The following is a 17,932-nucleotide window of genomic DNA, read 5'->3' on the forward strand; positions in this document are numbered from 1 at the left end:
AGCTTTACTAAGTTCTTCCATAATTTTCAATTTGTTTCTATGTTTTGCTATAATTTTTAAGGTATACTTTATTTAACTACATTTTACTGTATTCTTCTTTAATTTCTACTTTCTTTTATTACATAATACTCTATTTCCATCAAATTGACTAAATACTACTATATTATACTACATTCTGCTAAATTATATGAAATTCTACTGTCTATTAAATTATATTTTTTCTCTTCTACTTTATTCTTCTACACACCTTTTTACTCTATACTCCTTGTATTTATTGATGTAGTATGTGGTATATGTAATGTGAAGAAAGTGGTGTGTATTGTGTGGGACGAGTTCTAGGATGTGGAGTGTGGGTATAGTGGGGTAAGGTGTTTGGTTTGTGTTATTTGAGACATTGAAATGTGAATCGTGTTGTATGGAGTGGTCACCGGAAATTACTCAAATTTGACGAAAACAAGTGAATAACATCTTACACCTATGAAAGAAATGTCGTCTTCTTAACTGAAACGGTACTCAAGTTATCGGTATAGTAACAATTAAATAAAGTACCACTTTCGGATATCGCAATTCACTCGAAAATTGAAAGTAGGCCAAGCATAAAACCTTTAACTTACACATGGGATTTCATTTATCTCACTGAACCAATTCTCAAGTTATCGTTTTCTTAAGGAAATTTATCGAATTACCATTTCAGTTGTACAAAGTTTTGCAGAAAGCTACGCATTAATGTGATACTAATTTGTTAAGTTTGTTCTGTTAACTTAATCGCTACTCAGGTTATTGGCTTTTGAGAACCGGAAGTAGAGTAACTACATCAGGTTACTAAAAATCGTTCAAAATGTTGATGGAAAAGTACAGATTTAATATAATAATTTAATATAAAATTTTGTAAGTATAAGTTATCGCTATCAATGTATCGTGCTTAAAGACATACACACACAGAATACACAGACATACTATAAAAATAGCAAACTAATCCAGATTTGTGAATAACTAGATTTTTTTTGCACGATTACAATACTTCCTGTATACCTCGTTTGTGTGAAAAAAATCAAAGTATATTGCAAAGTATATTGTTAAGGAATTTCAACTCTTAAAGTCCCAGATTTCTTGAGAAAAGCGCAGTCTTTTATATAAACTAATTAAATAATTGATGGTTATTTTTAATTTCATCATGTTGAATTGAGCATTTTTGTGTGAATTAAATTGTCGTAAGCGTTTGGGATAGAAAAATTTACAATTTAAGTCTGCTTACATTTGTCTCTGATAAAATAAAAAAACATAGTCAGATATTTACCTGTTCATCTGATGTAATATTGTTCTTTAACATACTGTTGATTTTGTTAACAAAAACGGTGATGGATAACTTTTGAAAATTACTGAAAGATTTGCGCACGACTTTTCCTAAGTCACATGATGTAGCAGATGCTATATTGAGAAAAAGAAAATGTTAGAACGTGTACATATTGTTACAAAAAGTGTATGTAGGCTTATGATAAATAACTAGGCGAAAAGAAAAAGGGTTGTAATTACGAAAATATGTAAGTTTTTAACAATATTTATATATAAATTTTAAAAGTGTCGATACCTAAATGTGCTCCTCTAGGTAAACTTTCCATGCCAGACAATATAGATGCAAAATATAATTGCATCTTATCTGTAAAGGTCATGTTCCGTAGCACCTATTTTTTTTTAAAAATGACGAACTTTAAAAAAAAATATATTTACCTATCTTATATATGTGTATGGTTCCATGACAAATGATCTCAGGACAAATGATCTCAGACAAAATATCTCAGACAAAATATCTCACGGACAAATGATCTCAGGACAAATGATCTCAGGACAAATGATCTCAAGGACAAATGATCTCACGGACAAAAGATACCAAGACAAAATATACCAGGACAAATGATACCATGGACAAATGATCTCAGACAAAATATCTCAGACAAAATATCTCACAGTAAAATTTAAATAGTATGTACGATGATTTTAGTTGATTTGAACTTTTTTTTAATTGACTGTCAATATGGTTTTGTTTACTTTTTACGCATTGTTTACTTTTTACGCATAATAATTGTAAGTAAAATGAATCTGTTAAACTTAAAAAAGCATCAAAAGATGTACTACACTTAATCTTTCTACTAGCATTTGTTTTGAAAAAGTAAAAATTAAAACAAACTTTCTCCAGAAATGTTGAATAAATGATAATGTATAAAACAAATAAAGTAACGGTAGCCGTACAAAATTAATGTTTAAAACACGCGAAATATTTTTAAAAATGTGAATGGGTCTTAAGGTTCGTAACGTAAAACTATTGTTTTTATTGCATCATCAACACAAACGAAACGCTAACGTTTCTATGCCGGCAGGTACATTGTTATGATCTGACCTTTCCAACTCTATGTTATCATATATTGTGTGAACTCTTGCTCGACACTTCACATTTCCAAATCTCTTTGCCTGCTGCTTCACTTCTGACTTTTTATAAACAGAATACTGTTTTGTTTGCATGCACACTACGACAAACTTGGCTCCTTGGTGACCGCTGTCGTTTAAATAAGCATTTGTCACCTGATCACTAAGGTGTGACCGACGCATAACTATTTAGAAGCTAGTTGTATTGTCCATAGAGGGCGGATATCTTTCCCTTAAAGCATGTCTCTGCCGTCCAAGCGGGCGGCCACCGTGATACGAAGGTGTGTCCTTATTGTTATTTCATTCCCTTTGATCTAGTTTCGTCCAACTGACATGGTAGGATTGTCTCATGTTTGGCAAGCTCACCTACGTTGTCTATCAAAAAATGTCTTTAATCTTCAAATACTATATTAGTAATCATAGTTTTAAAATGTTTAGTGCAATATGAAAAATTTTTGTGGTAAACAATTTTTTAAATTATTATATAGGCCTATAAACAATATTCAATATAGTACACAATACCATATGACAGTCAATACAAAAATTTCCGATCAACTAAAATCATCCAATACACTATTAAAATTTTGCTGTGAGATATTTTGTCTGAGATATTTTGTCTGAGATCATTTGTCCATGGTATCATTTGTCCTGGTATTTTTTGTCTTGGTATCTTTTGTCCGTGAGATCATTTGTCCTTGAGATCATTTGTCCTGAGATCATTTGTCCTGAGATCATTTGTCCGTGAGATATTTTGTCTGAGATATTTTGTCTGAGATCATTTGTCCTGAGATCATTTGTCCTGTCACCATGTGTATACATAGTCATTATGTTTAGACTGCAATTTTCGGATTATTAAAAGCAAATGAGCTTATTAATAATTACTAGCCGCCTCAGCTATAGTTACCTTTCAGAAAAAAAAATGTGAAGCACCGTTGCTTGTGTTTATCAAGGGAAATGGAAAGGGAAATGAAAATGGAAAAGGAAAGGGAAAAGGAAAAAAAAAGGGAAAGGGAAAGGGAAAGGGAAAGGGAAAGGGAAAAGAAAAAGGAAGAGGAAGAGGAAAAGCAAAATTGAAAAGGAAAATGAAAAGGAAAAGAAAAAGGAAAAGGAAAAGGAAAAAAAAAAGCAAAAGGAACACGAACACGAACACAAACACGAACACGAACACGAACATGAACATGAACATGAACATGAAAAGGACAAGGAAAAGGAAAAGTAAAACCAACAGAAACATTTACATCAACATCCACATCGAATTCCACATCCACAACCACATTAAATTCAACATCAAATACAACATCAAATTCAACATCAAATTCAAATTCAAAATGAAACTCAATATCAAATTTAACAACAAATTCAACACTAAATGTAACCTTATAACAGTTAAATGTATATGAATGTATGTTGCGAGTGTGTGTATTAAAAAGGCGAGATAAAATATAAATATAGTGTGTGTGTGCGCATGCGCGAAAGGAAAGGAAGCGAGAGGTAGAAGGCGGCAGAACAAGAAAGATGACGAAAGTGAAAGTCGTGTTTGTTGAGTAGTGTAGCTGCTGAATATCATTCTGAATATGTAGATCTAATATTAATAAAATCGTGAAATCACCAGTAATGTGGTTGGTATTTGCATCTAGTTTATGTCGTGAACCCAGTCACACAAGACGGCTGTGACAAACCTCAACATCAACATCAACTTTAACGTCAACATCAACATCAACATCAACATCAACATCAACATCAACATCAACATCAACATCGACATCGACATCGACATCGACATCGACATCGACATCGACATCGACATCGACAGCTAATTGAAATTCAACGTCAATATCTACATTAACTTCAACTTCAACTTTAATAGTGATAGTTTTAAGGTTACTTTTATTTTCTCTACGTTTTTTTTCTTGCCACAAACATAAGCCAACAATACAAACACACGAAAATATAATATACACTTCTCCAATTGTATTAGGGGTCATCCATAAATGACGTCACGCATTTTTGTCGATTTTTACCTCCAGCTCCCCTCCGTCACACATCGTCACAAAAAAACCAGACCCCCCCTAAAATGACGTCACAACTCAGCCTACAACCCCCACACGTCTGCAGTTGAATTTTTTTCAAACATCGATATTTTTCTAAAATCTTCTCTGAACTCTGTCAAAATTTAATATTTTAATTAATTCCTATTACAATTTATTAAAACCGTTTTCTAAAACGCGAAATAACGTCAAAAATTCGTTTTCTAACATTGCTTTTTTATAATGCAAAAGTGTAACGTCGCACCATCTGAACCCCTCACCTTTCCTTCATCACACCGTTCCAAAATTACGGACCTTCCCTCCCCCCTACGAGTGTGACGTCATTTATGGTGTATTTGTATATTCGATCATGTTTTTATTTTAATTTCTGCCTTTAAATAAAATTTAATTTATACATATTATTTTCAACATAACACTATCTTTAAGTTCTCTATATATTGCTAAAAATACTAATCTCCTAGCCTCGGAAAATATGTGACGGACAGATAAAGAGAGAGAGAGAGATTTGCACTTACGCTGCAAATTTCTTGACACTTTATGAGTTCCCTGGCTTTATCATCAACAGCTAATGTGCCCAAAATGATGAGTATAGTTGTAGTAAGAAAGTCTATCTGCAAACTCTATAATAATCCAAGCAGTTATACATTTTTTTTTAAATCTATAACACAAAACATGTATTATATAAATGTACAGATTTGTGCCAAATATGATTTCAACAAAAATTTAAACGCCTTAACAATTTTAATTTATTATCGCCACACTTTCTGTGGGAAGGCGGGTTTAAGCTCGCTATCTGCTAAATTCAATTCAAATTCAAATTATTTTTTTTTTAATTTTAAAAAACTCTGTATGGGCCATTAAAAGAGGTATTTTCGTTCTGGCATTTTATGTTGCTTATTGTACAAAGCTGTTGAGTTGAAAAGTTGTTTTTGATTTGTGAAGATAATACTACTTTCACGTTTAATTATTATTTCAAATATTACTTTCACATAAATTACAAAGATTATATAGGGGAATATGACTGGTCAGTTTTGACCACTTTGCAGAATTTTTCCAAATATTTTTTACTGAATGCGGGTGTCACCCGGTGCGGTCCGCATCATCCGCCCCCCCCCCCCCCCACCCCCTCGCTAAGCCTCTACGTCTTACAAACTTTTAATATTATGTAGACTATCGAAAATGTGTATGTGTTAACACTTGTATTTCGACAATTTTAATTTTTAATGTCACATGTAAAAAAAAATAGTAAATAAAACTTTGCCTTACCTTTTTATCTCTAATCAAGATGAGATAACCAATAAATATCTTTAAAATTTTAGACTCTGCCAATCTCTATTAAAAATAAAGTTTATGCTAAATCATAAATTATTCACCTTATAACAGTGTATAATTTATTTACATTTTCAATTTAAACGAAAATATGATCTAATTTATTTTGCGTTTTTAATATGGATAAAGTTACACATAATATGGAAATTCGTTATTATAAATTCTAAGCAAATAAATTGTCTTTCATTTAGTACTTATGAAAATGAGGTTATTATAACCTATTGATTGCATTTTGAAATATCATACTCAAAATTTAAAATATGTATACAACAAATGTATGAGAAACAAATACAGTTTTATCTAGCAGTTTTAATTAATGTTTAAAAAGATAATTTTACATGTAACAAATTAAATCTTTATAGAAAATTGATCTTGGTGTCTAGTTTAAAACTTCTCTGTTCTTTAAAGGCATTACGCTTTTTTAAATGCAATCATTCAACTTACTAAAATAAATTCTTCACTTTTCATCACACAGTATGTCAACAGAAAAATCGTGTCACGAATAAAGAGCAAACAAAATCCAGGTTCCGAAACATTTAGAAAACCTTTCTCTTCAATATATGTTATTGTTTTTTCTGTAAACATAAAATTTAAAAAAAAGATATAATAAAATGCGTTTTAATAATAAGCTTTAATATAGGCACTAAAACATAAAAAATAAAGTAATTATCTGTAAAGATATAACAACTAGACGTACAGAGCTATAAAGTGGAAATACAACAGGCGATAGGCTGATAGTGTTTTGTTTTATTTCTCCAAACCAAATCCACTATGTCCCCACTATATATAAAACTAAAAAAAATAAAAAATTCGGAACCGGAACCTCAAATTTAACTGGATCCAACATGTAATCGGAGACGATATCTTATCTGGAAACGGAACTTTGTCCGGTACCGGAAATTTAAGGGGAACCTGCACCTTAACTAGAACTAGAAAGTTCAAACGGGAAATTCGAAAGTAAAATGTACATTAACTGAGAGCGGAAATTTTACTGGACCTAGGTTTTTAAATAGGACCTGTGATATTCAATTTGAAAATAAATAAAGACAAATTTTATCAGCAAACGGAAAAATTATCCGGAAATTGAAATTTTAACCGGAACCGGAATTTAAACCAAAACAAGAACCTTGGCAGATGTGAAGTTTAGCCGAAAATAGAACTTTTAAAATCTGGCCTTTTAAACTGATTCAAAACGTAACAGAAAATACTAATTTCGCCGGAAATGATATATAAGCGAAAACGAAAGTTAGCAATGGACATAGATATTTATTGGGATACTAAAATGCAACCTGAAACGTAACCTTGATCGGAGAAAAAAAACCTGAAATTGAAATTAAACCGAAATCAGAACTTAAACAAGACCGGGAAATATAACTGTAAAGGGTCTTTTGACATTAATCGGAAATTTAATGGTAAACGTAATCTGGTTATTCGTATCCATAACCTTAACCGTAACCTTAATCCTATTCTTAACGCTTAACTTTTTGATATATCTACATTAGTTTCTAATATTAGGCAATTAATTTTATAACTAGAATGTGATGCTACTGATTTTGCGTTTTTAATTGATTTATTTTACGTGTGATATATGTTTTCTGTATGATTTCTCCAGAGCATTATTGTCAAATAGTAAATCAGACAGAATATTAAAATGATAAATGGCTCGTTGAGAGAGAAGTTGGTAGTGATTTTTTTCTCTAGATCAAATCCAAAATTAAAATCCCCAACACAACCAAATCCTAAATCTAAAATTCAACCTAATAATAATTATAAAAATGTAATATTAACCGCAAATTTAAAACTAACTGGAATTTTTTCAAAGGATCAGAAAATTTTAAAGGAACCGAAAATAAATAAAATATTTTTTTATATTAAAGTTTACCGAAAAATCTTCCAGAACAGTAAATTTGTTCTGAAACGGAATGTATTTCAGGAACCCAAAACTTAATCTAATCTGGAACTGAAATTTGACCGGAACCGGGATATTCTTCCGGAAACAGAAAGTTTTCCTAGCTGGATTGAAAAAGGAACTGGATATATTTGCAAAACTGGATTTTATCCAGAACTACAAAAGTAACTGTACGTCTCTTAGGAACCGAAAATTAAACCGAATTCGGAACTTTAATTGGAACGGAACTAGAAATACATCCAAAACCGGAATTATTTTCGTAAATGGATTTTAGCCGGACTTTGATTTTTTTCGAAACCGGATATTTAATAGGGAACGGCAATTCAAACGGGAACGGAAATCTAACAGGAAAAGATATTTGAACGGAAACAGAATATTATTATCTGTAATTTTAAAAGAAATTGAAATGTAACTTCCTCAAAAGTTATATTTTCATTGGAATTTTATACTTATTTTAGGAGAAAAAAAATGACACTTTTTAAGTTTTATCGGAATACTAATTTTAGTATAGGTTACATAGTTGTAATTTCTTTTAGTCATAAGCGTAACTTATTATAATTTCATTAATATAAAAGAACATTTGATTAAAGTATGCCCAAAATGAATATTTGCTTATTTAATTGAAATCGCTTAGATGAGCGATTAAACAAAGCGTTCATAATCTGTTATTTACTAACTAATTAACTCAGTTACAAGTAAGAAATTAATCAGCCTTGCCTAACAGAATACCCGTTTTCTTCTAAAGGGCTTTTTATGCTTTTTCGGACCTGAAGATTTAGCAGGAAGAGGAAGTAGAGTTTATCTATTTATGTGTCCGCGGCATATGTAAGTTAATTGAGTCTAATCTTTGATGACAGAAGGAGACTGTGTCTTGTCCTGGCTATTTCAATTGTTTATTGAATTGATGTAAGCTAAGAGTATAAATACACCTGGAAATGAAAGATACTTGGGCTGCGGTCAAGTTATTCAATCCTGCTCGTGAATTCGGTAGTGGTATCAGTGTGGAAGTGGTACTAAAGTTGAAACTCTTACGCAGCCCTTACAGAAATTATTTCAGAAAACAAGAGGTTTATATGGAACCGGAACATGATATTTTACCAAAACCGGCGGTTTAACAGAATCCTGAAATATAAACAAAAATGAACATTTATCCAGAAACAGAAATTTAACCGGAACGAAATGTAATTTTAAAAATGGAACTGTATCAAGAGAGACAGAAATTAAACACGAAACTGGAGTCTTTTTATGGACTGAAATATAGCCGAAATTTTAACCGAAAACAAAAGATATAATTGAATATAATTAACAGAAAATGAAATGTAACTGGAAACAGGACTTTATCCGCTGAAAAATCAGCTCAAAAACCGAGACATCGGACGACATTGCACTTCTCTCACACAGCCAACAGCAAATGCAAGTGAAAAAACATCGAAGCAAACGACAAATTTCAAAAAGACAAACTTCACTGGCAATGAAGCAGTTATGTAATATGGAAGGCCATTTTTTGTGGAGGTGAACACATTACATTGCTAGTTACATCGGTAGAATAATAGACGAACAAGGTGTGAAAGAAAGGATAGGCAAGGCAAAAACTATTTCATCCAGTAAAAACAGACATGAACCTCTAGATATAGATTTTTGACATCCTAGATTATGTTTTGTTGTTTGAAACGGAATTTCGGAGAGCAACCAAATTACCCCAGAGGAAGGCATTTATCAACACCTGACCAATTCCAGTGGAGGAAGAAACAAGGAAATGAAGAAAGTGCTTTACGAAAATCATGAAGAATCATCATCATCAATCCCTGAACACACAAAGTATGCAAAGGAAATGCCTCACAAGAACAACAAAGTGACGAGAACTAGAGGCCGACTCTATTCGGTACAGATAACTATAGCGTGTTTGGCGGCCCTTACCACAGCAGGGTTGACCGGTGTTAGTAAATAAGTACTATCAAAAAGCCTACAATTTCAGTAATAATTATGTGAATATAAATGTATGTGGCGGAGCTAAGATTTGTTTATACCAAGGCCCATATCTTTTATCAAAGTAAGCCTCGTATCAAAATGTATATTTTAGTAATATTTAATACTTCACGATTGTGAGTTTGTATATTTTATTAAGAGCTACTTTGTGTTTGATACTTTTTAATTGTAATGTTGGTGTATTTCTCCAACTTTTAGCATGCCTTTTCTGATTTATCTCTAGTGAGACTGTCTGAGTAAAAAAAATATATTCCCACTAAAAAACTAACTAAAATTCTGTGCATTTACACATGTTTAACTATAAATATTACACTATTTGCTTTAATTTCTAATGTGCTTGATTTTCATAACACATCGCTCTCAAAAATATATTTATTATTAAATACAGACTATATATATATTTTATATATATCTATAATATAAGCGGCTAGGTAGTGTGTCAGTCCTTTCGTCATCGTTATAGACTAAAATCATAAAAGTAAACACCACATACTGTGATCTTACTTGCATCGAATAATCATATTTTAATTAATGGAGTAGGGTTTATTTATATAACGACTTAACGGTTTCGATACTCGGCAAAGTTTACTCTTCTGCATACGTAAAAAACTGAACGTGAAGAAAGTATTAAATGCACACACATTGCTAGAACATATTAAACGGATCAATGTTAAATAAAATTTTCCTTACATACATAGAATAATGGATTCATTTTTAATAACAGTAGGGTTAAATAAAACTAATCAATTAAAATGTTAAAAAAAATTCATAAAAAACGTTTTAATAACAAGCTTTTATGTAATGATGCACTAAAAAGTAGAAAATAAATTATACACTACTATATAAATTACTATATAGAAAAGCGTGGGTCACTTTAGTACTTTAGTACCTATTGGATACCTTTACTAATATTTGAGAAGAAACCCACGCTTTTCTTTATAGTAATTTAAATAGTAGTGTATAATTTATTTTCTACTTTTTAGTGCATCATTACATAAAAGCTTGTTATTAAAACGTTTTTTATGAATTTTTTTTTCAGTACTTTACATGTTTTATTTACAATAGTGTTACATGACTAAAAACCATTGCGCGTCTATTGAACGTGACTGTCTTTTATTGATTTTATACACTGGAAGTACTGTTTACTAATTGTTATTTTTAATCAATACCAGTTTAGAAGCCCCTATAATATGAGCATAATTCTTTTATCTTTGCATTTAAGTTAGTGTTTATGTACTGTGTTTTTGTTTGCGTTTATGTTTGCGTTTGCGTTTGTGTTTGTGTTTTTGTTTAGGGTTGTGTCTGTGTTCGCGTTTTTGTTTTCGTTTGTGTTTTGGTTTTGGTTGGTTGTGGTTAGGATTAATTCGAAAAGTAATATATTTACTAAACCCGGGAAATGCCATTTATATGCTCCTTAATAAACAAACAAGTCATGGTCCTCTTCAGATAGGTTTCTCATAGAGGTCGGTGCAGTCCTGGTATATATATATATATATATATATATATATATATATATATATATATATATATATATATATATATATATATATATATACATACATATATATATATATATATATATATATATATATATATATATATATATATATATATATATATACGAGACGACACTCGGCGTAGCTTACGGCGCTATTTAGTTGTTGTATTTTCTACTTTTCAGTAATTCATTATTTTTGCAATGATACACTACACTTTTGAAAGTATTAGCAAAACTCGTTTTAAAACGCTACAGTATAGTTGGTAGAGAGTTTATTAGCACATATAAATACAAGAATTTTTAATTAGAGCGATCGAGACTTTAATAATCAGTTCTTGTTTCCTTTGTAAAATTTACATTTTCGGAGTTGGACGGTTTTGCGATATATACATATATATATATATATATATATATATATATATATATATATATATATATATATATATATATATATATATATATATATATATATAGAGAGAGAGAGAGAGAGAGAGAGAGAGAGAGAGAGAGTGGAAAAAAGGCTATATATAAGATCATATTAGATACCAGCATAATCACGTTCAAGAAGCATTGACAAAAACCTTGATGCTTTGTTATCATCGTGCGCTAATATGGCAATGTATATAAGATTAAGACATTTTTGAAGCATGTAGAAGTAGAATACATCAAAATGCTTAGTGTTACTGAACTCAGTCAGTAGTTCTCCGACAATGTCCAACAGAATTTCAAATCGTTGGTTCTGGGGAAAAAAGGGTAAGTTAATTACAACAGTTTAACTTTTATTTTAGTTAAATTAATATTACATGCGACATACACTTGTTATAAAAATCCCTAACGTTAAGGGGGCAATATCACACTGACAATGAAATATAGACGAAAATATTTGAAAAAATACCCAGCTAAATATAACATTTGAAAATGCAATCTTTTTTTGGCAGACACGCTGCAGACTTTACTTTGCAATTTATTTATTTATTTTTTACTTTCTTTCCTATTTATTTATTTTTCTACGCATTTAAAAAAATCAGAATTATAACGTTTTAAAACAGGTAGTTACCAGTAAAGATGTGTGTGAGAAAAACAGTGATCTAACCCTTTCTTTAGTATTTTGTTAAACAGTAATATTTAGTTTTCATCATCGGCTTGTGAGAACCGTTACAGATTTAAAGTAATACTTCTTTCTGACATGTACTCTTACTTTAGATGGTTTACTAATACATAATACATAATGTCTCATTTCAATGCTCTTTTTAAACACTGCAAATGTAAATATGCAATTAGATGGTGTTGCAATCTCCTTTAGAGAAACATTGTTTTTTAAAAAGTAATTTTTTGGTGTGGTGGGTTATAGTTAGTGTTTAAATAAATTTGGACTAATGTAACACATATGGTTACCAGCCAGGGGAGGGAAAAATATGAAGTTTTAATTCATTGAGTTGCGGCCCCTGTGGGGTCGTGGCCCTGTTGACTTAGTTTTTTTTTTCCGTTCTCTTGTGAGCGATGTTACCTGTGTCCCATGTCATGTGACATGGGACTGTGGGTAGTTTCATGCCTAGCCGTGTCAGTCACACGCAAGCCTGCTGTCTGTGGACATGGTGACCAAAATATAGACCTAATGAAGGTAGTGTAGTTACATAAATTATGTTTGTTAAAATACTTATTTGTGTATTCCTGCTAGTGCTGCATGTGCACACTAGTTAGGGTGAGTATTAATATAAGTATTTATTTGTAGTACTACTTATTGGTACTTGTTGGCAGTAGTGTGTACTGGCCGCAACATATTTTATTGTACCCGTGTATATTGTAGCCTACACGTGGTGTTGTCAGGAATGTAACTTTTTCTTTACTTTTGTTTTAGGGCTATAGTTTTTTTTTTTTTCTTGGTTTCCTGTTGCTTCAGTATTTTCTATTTGAAATCGTCGTACTACTGTGTTGCATCGCCGTCATGGCTCGATGCTGTAAATAAAGCGAGTACTTGACAACAACTGTCGGTGTCAGTGTGTTCTTAAAATTAATCTCAGGGTCAGCCCGTCTTAAACACAACACCTCAGTTGGTAAAAGCATCCCCACTGAGTGAGGGTTACACTAAGAAGGAGAATGATAATAAATAAATATTAAAAGCAAAAATGTTGTTATGTAGGCGGCCTAAACTGAGACACATTAAATAATACATTTTCCCCTTTAAAAACCACCACGTTTCTTTCTTGTATTTTCTTTTTCTTTTTTTCTTAATTTTAAAGATAAAAAGAAAACAAAATAATTGTCATTTATGTTGCAGTTTTATACAATTTCAACACATGATCATAAAGTGTGTACAGAGTAATTAAACGAAGAAAGTATAATGGCATAAAAACTAGATTTAAATAATGAAATTGAATTATTTTATTACTATGATAGTTCATGCTGTAGATAATAATTTTAGGAAATTGTATGCCGAGATTTAAATACTTCATGTACAGTTTTGAAAAGTAATTTAAGATTAAGTATTTATACAAATATTGGCGTAACAATTATCAGAATGTTTTTGGCCTAAAATAACTTGCTGTATTAAAGATGTAGAATCTCAATTACCACTTTAAAAATTTGACCTGTGTATTTCTAATAGCTGTTTGTTTGGCGAATTACTTTGTTTCTCTCTGTTAGTCTGGGTTTTACTGCCCCTTTAAGTCTCGAAAATGGACAAAAGGATGGTATGTAAATATACTAATTAAAATGCGTTATTGTGAATAATAAAGGTATTTTCAAATAAATATCTGATTTACTCATTTTCATTATTAAGTGTTTAATTTGTTTTGAAAATTAAATTATATTAAAAGTGCATCAAATTACTTCATCATCATATCTATAAACGCTCACTTATTTTAAATTTAAATATACCAATATTTCATGCCAAATAAAGTACGATGTTGGAATTTAAAATGCAATGGATAATAGTTAGTTACAATTTGTCTTTTAAAATTATTTTTATTATTAAGATGTAAAGTGAACTATCTAAACAAGGTAAATTGTAAACATTACCAGGTATTCTTCCATATTGCACAAAAAAGACACCAAAAATAGGAACGATCTTTAAAAAAAAGAAAACATATTGGTCAAGAAATTTATTAAATTTCCTACTACTAACTTTAATGCATTAGTCTAATCGAACATACAGTGTAAAACAAAAAAAATAACGTTATAACTTACCTTGGCATATTGACGGTTGATTGTTTTTCTAATAATTGCTCTTTTTTGTCGTAAACCGAAGGCACATTTTTGAAAGCTTAAATTGTAAAAATGAATAAACATTACATTAGTTTTTGCGAACTTTATACTAGTTGCATATACACAACGACGTTCTGATTTTTAGGAATATATACATGTTCAATTCAATGAAAATATGTACGTTTCAGAAAATAAATGAGAACCTATCAAAACCATAACCATAAACACGCATAGGCCCTTCCAACACATAAACCTTTTCCCAATCTGTATAAGTATAATTATCCTAATAACGATCTCTTTCACGATCCATTCTAATTTTCCTATGCCTAGCACATATCCCTAACCTTATCCCAAATTTTAGACGAACTGTAAAGATACATGTCCCTAAAACAAGGTTACGCGCCTAAAAATACACAATGTGTAATGCAAAGATGTTATATTCTTAAAACATTGTAGCAGCCCACGTTAGCGCAGGAAACAGGATCGCTAGTATATATAAATATAAATATATATATATATATATATATATATATATATATATATATATATATATATATATATATATATATATATATATATATATATATATATATATATATATATATGTATGTATATATATATTTAATTTATACAGTAGAGGTGTGTAAGTAGTACACCATAAGAAAACAATAAGAAAATTAAAAATACTAAAAGCTAAAACATTTTATTTTTACTTAGGCGCAAACTTTTGTCAAAAGATCTTAGGACAAAAGTTAAAGTTTTTAAATTGATTGTTATTTGTTGCTTATTATTTCTTTTAAAAATAAAATTACTAGCATTGACAGGTAAGCGGGTCCATTGTCACGATAACATTAATATAAAACATATGACGATCGAACGAACTAAGGAAAAACAAATGACTGACCGACCGCCCGACCGACCTACCAATAAACCAACCGACTAATTAACCAACCGACCAATCAAATCAACCAAACGACCAATCAACCAACCAACCAACTAATATGTTACTCACTTGTTTGATCCGACCAGAATTTAAGTAGCTCATCGTACATTTTTTTCTCAAACTCCATGAGTGTGTTTGGTGATGATGTAGAGGGATTACTTTCTAGATTTTTACTACACGATTTTATAATTTGCAGATTACGATTGCAAAATGCTATAAAACATAATTCGATTCTAGTAATACATTGTTTTTCTGTTAAACTGTTAGTTTGTTGGTCAGTAGACTCTTTAAAACAATAAATATTTGCTAACAGCAGTTCAACATTCGAACACTACACTGATTATTTCTTGCAGAAATCATTAAAGCATTTTCACCCTGTTTATTAGCACTGTTTATGTCAGCACCATTTTCCAGTAGTAAACGTAATATGTTGTCATTTTTTGATAGTGAAGCAATCATTAATGCATTTTGACCAAACATGTCTGTCTGATTTACATTGCATCCCTCATGTATCAATAATTTAACGATTTCAACATTGCTACAGGAAGATGCTAACATTAAAGCATTAAAACCATATTTGTTTACATGATTTACATCACATCCACAACTCAGAAATAGTTCAACTGCTTTTATTTGGTTGTAATAAGATGCAGTCATTAGAATAGTATTTCCATCATTGTATACACGATTTAAATCAACTTCGCACTTAACTAGTATTTCCAAAATACTGTAATGACGCTTTATTAACGCCAGCATTAAGGCATCGTTTCCTTTTTCATTTATCAGATTTACATTGCATCTCTTTCTAATAAGTAAATCTACAATTTTTTCATGGCCCGCATTCGATGCAATCATTAACGAATTAAACCCATCTTTACTGACTTGATGAATATTGATTCCTCCGTTAATTAACAAATCAATAACCCTGCTATATCCCTTAAAACATGCAAGCATCAAAGCATTATAACCATCCTTATTGACCTGATATAAATCGATTCTGTTTTCTATCAACACTTCAACAATTTCTTCATAGCCAGCTGTAGAAGCAAGCATTAATGCATTTTCACCACGTTTGTTAACTTGATTTAAATTGGCTCCTTTATTAAGCAACATTTTCACTGTTTCGTTGTCGCCTTCATTCGACGCAATCATCAATGCATTAAACCCATCTATATCAGTGTTATTTAGATCGACTCCCTGGTTAAGTAACATTTCAATAATGTTAGCTCTTTTTGTATTCGCTGCGCACATTAAGGCGCTGAACCCGTCTTCGTTGACTTGATTTAAATCAGTTCCGTTTTTTATTAAGCATTTTAAAAGTGTTTCATTACCATCGCTAGCAGCAAGCATCAAGGCGTTAAACCTATATTTGTTATTCTGATTTAAAACAGAAGCTTTTGTAAGTAGTAGCTGAACAATAGTATCATGTCCCGCCTTGGATGCAATGATCAATGCATTATATAACATTGAATCTTCTATTTTTTCTTCATCAAAATTCAGCTCATTATGTACTGAAAGGAGCAGCTGTACTACTTTGTAATGTCCTTTATGGCATGCTATTGTTAAAGCATCTTGCCCGTGTTTGTTTTTTATTTTTATATTGCAACGTCTAATAAGCAGCTGATTAACAACTTCATCATGCCCATGCAACGATGCAAGAATTAATGACGTATTGCCATTTTCATCAGCTTGATCTATAACGCTGTTCAATAGCTGTTGTACTATTTTATACTGTCCAGTACGGGATGCAAGCATTAATGCATTCAACCCTTGTTTATCCACTTGAGTTATATTACAGCCTCTCTTTAAAAGTATATCGACACAATGCGGAAAGCCTTTTAAAGTAGATATATATAGAGCTGTTTGGCCATATCTGTCACATCTATTTACATCACTGCCCCAGTTAATTAGCAATTCAGCCACTTGGTTCCGGTTAGATGCGCATGCTGTCATTAAAGCATCCCATCCACAATTGTCAACTTCATTTACTTTACTGCCACAATTCAGTAACAATTCTACTATCACTAGGTGTCCACATTCGGTCGCATGCATTAATGCATCTTTCCCATTTCTATCCTTTTCAGATACATATTGTACTCCTTTAAGCAGTAGCTCTGAAATTTTGTTACTTTCATTAAATGCTGTTACCCATGTAGTTTGTTCTCTTTTAAATATTTTTTCATTGACATCAATTCTTTTACTTAAAGCAATTGCTAACAACTTGGAGGTATATTTGGATTTTCCTACTTTACATCGACTTTGCAGTAGCATCTTTACGCAATTATGATGTCCCCGTTTTGAAGCTATCATTAAATCAGTCTCTCCCGTTTCATTGGTATATTTTGTATTATTACTACTTAATACAAGACAATCGTCTACATTTGCGTTAGTAGCTGATTCTTTTAAGGGGTCCATTTTAATGTATCAAATTACTTATTAAGAGCTACTGTGTCGTATTTTCAGTTACGTCTTATCAATATTATAGCATAATTTCATATTTGATACGCCTAGCTCCAAAGCTCGAGAAACAAATTTCTAGGTAATCAACTCTCCAGAGCACAGTGAAACGACATAGCAGGTTATATTTAGTAATT

The 17,932-nt window shown here is 31.1% G+C and overlaps 1 protein-coding gene across 1 annotated transcript; it reads right to left on the reverse strand.

The window, feature by feature from the left end:
• Positions 1-11,729: 11,729 nt before the first annotated feature.
• Positions 11,730-17,609, reverse strand: LOC131950227 (ankyrin repeat domain-containing protein 50-like). Its single transcript, XM_059312297.1, has 4 exons — positions 16,221-17,609; positions 14,740-14,798; positions 14,378-14,453; positions 11,730-11,930 (listed from the first exon to the last, which is right to left on the reverse strand). Exons 1-4 carry the CDS (start codon positions 17,607-17,609, stop codon positions 11,730-11,732), a joined length of 1,725 nt encoding a protein of 574 aa, XP_059168280.1.
• Between the last annotated feature and the right edge of the window lie 323 nt (positions 17,610-17,932).

This window comes from Physella acuta, unplaced genomic scaffold, assembly GCF_028476545.2.
Source record: "Physella acuta isolate Inbredline_101_S28 unplaced genomic scaffold, ASM2847654v3 ptg000746l, whole genome shotgun sequence".
NCBI lineage: Eukaryota > Metazoa > Mollusca > Gastropoda > Physidae > Physella > Physella acuta.

Bases quoted from the DNA above. Each gene is read 5' to 3' on its own strand.
- LOC131950227 (XM_059312297.1), bottom strand. From the start codon at position 17,609: ATGCTACTGCAAAGTCGATGTAAAGTAGGAAAATCCAAATATACCTCC. The intron at 14,799-16,220 runs GTCAGTAAAGAT...GTGTATTTTTAG, and splicing joins GAGGAATCAATATTCATCAA to GCGCGTAACCTTGTTTTAGG. The intron at 11,931-14,377 runs GTAAGTTATAAC...TTTTTTCCCCAG, and splicing joins TCAACCGTCAATATGCCAAG to AACCAACGATTTGAAATTCT.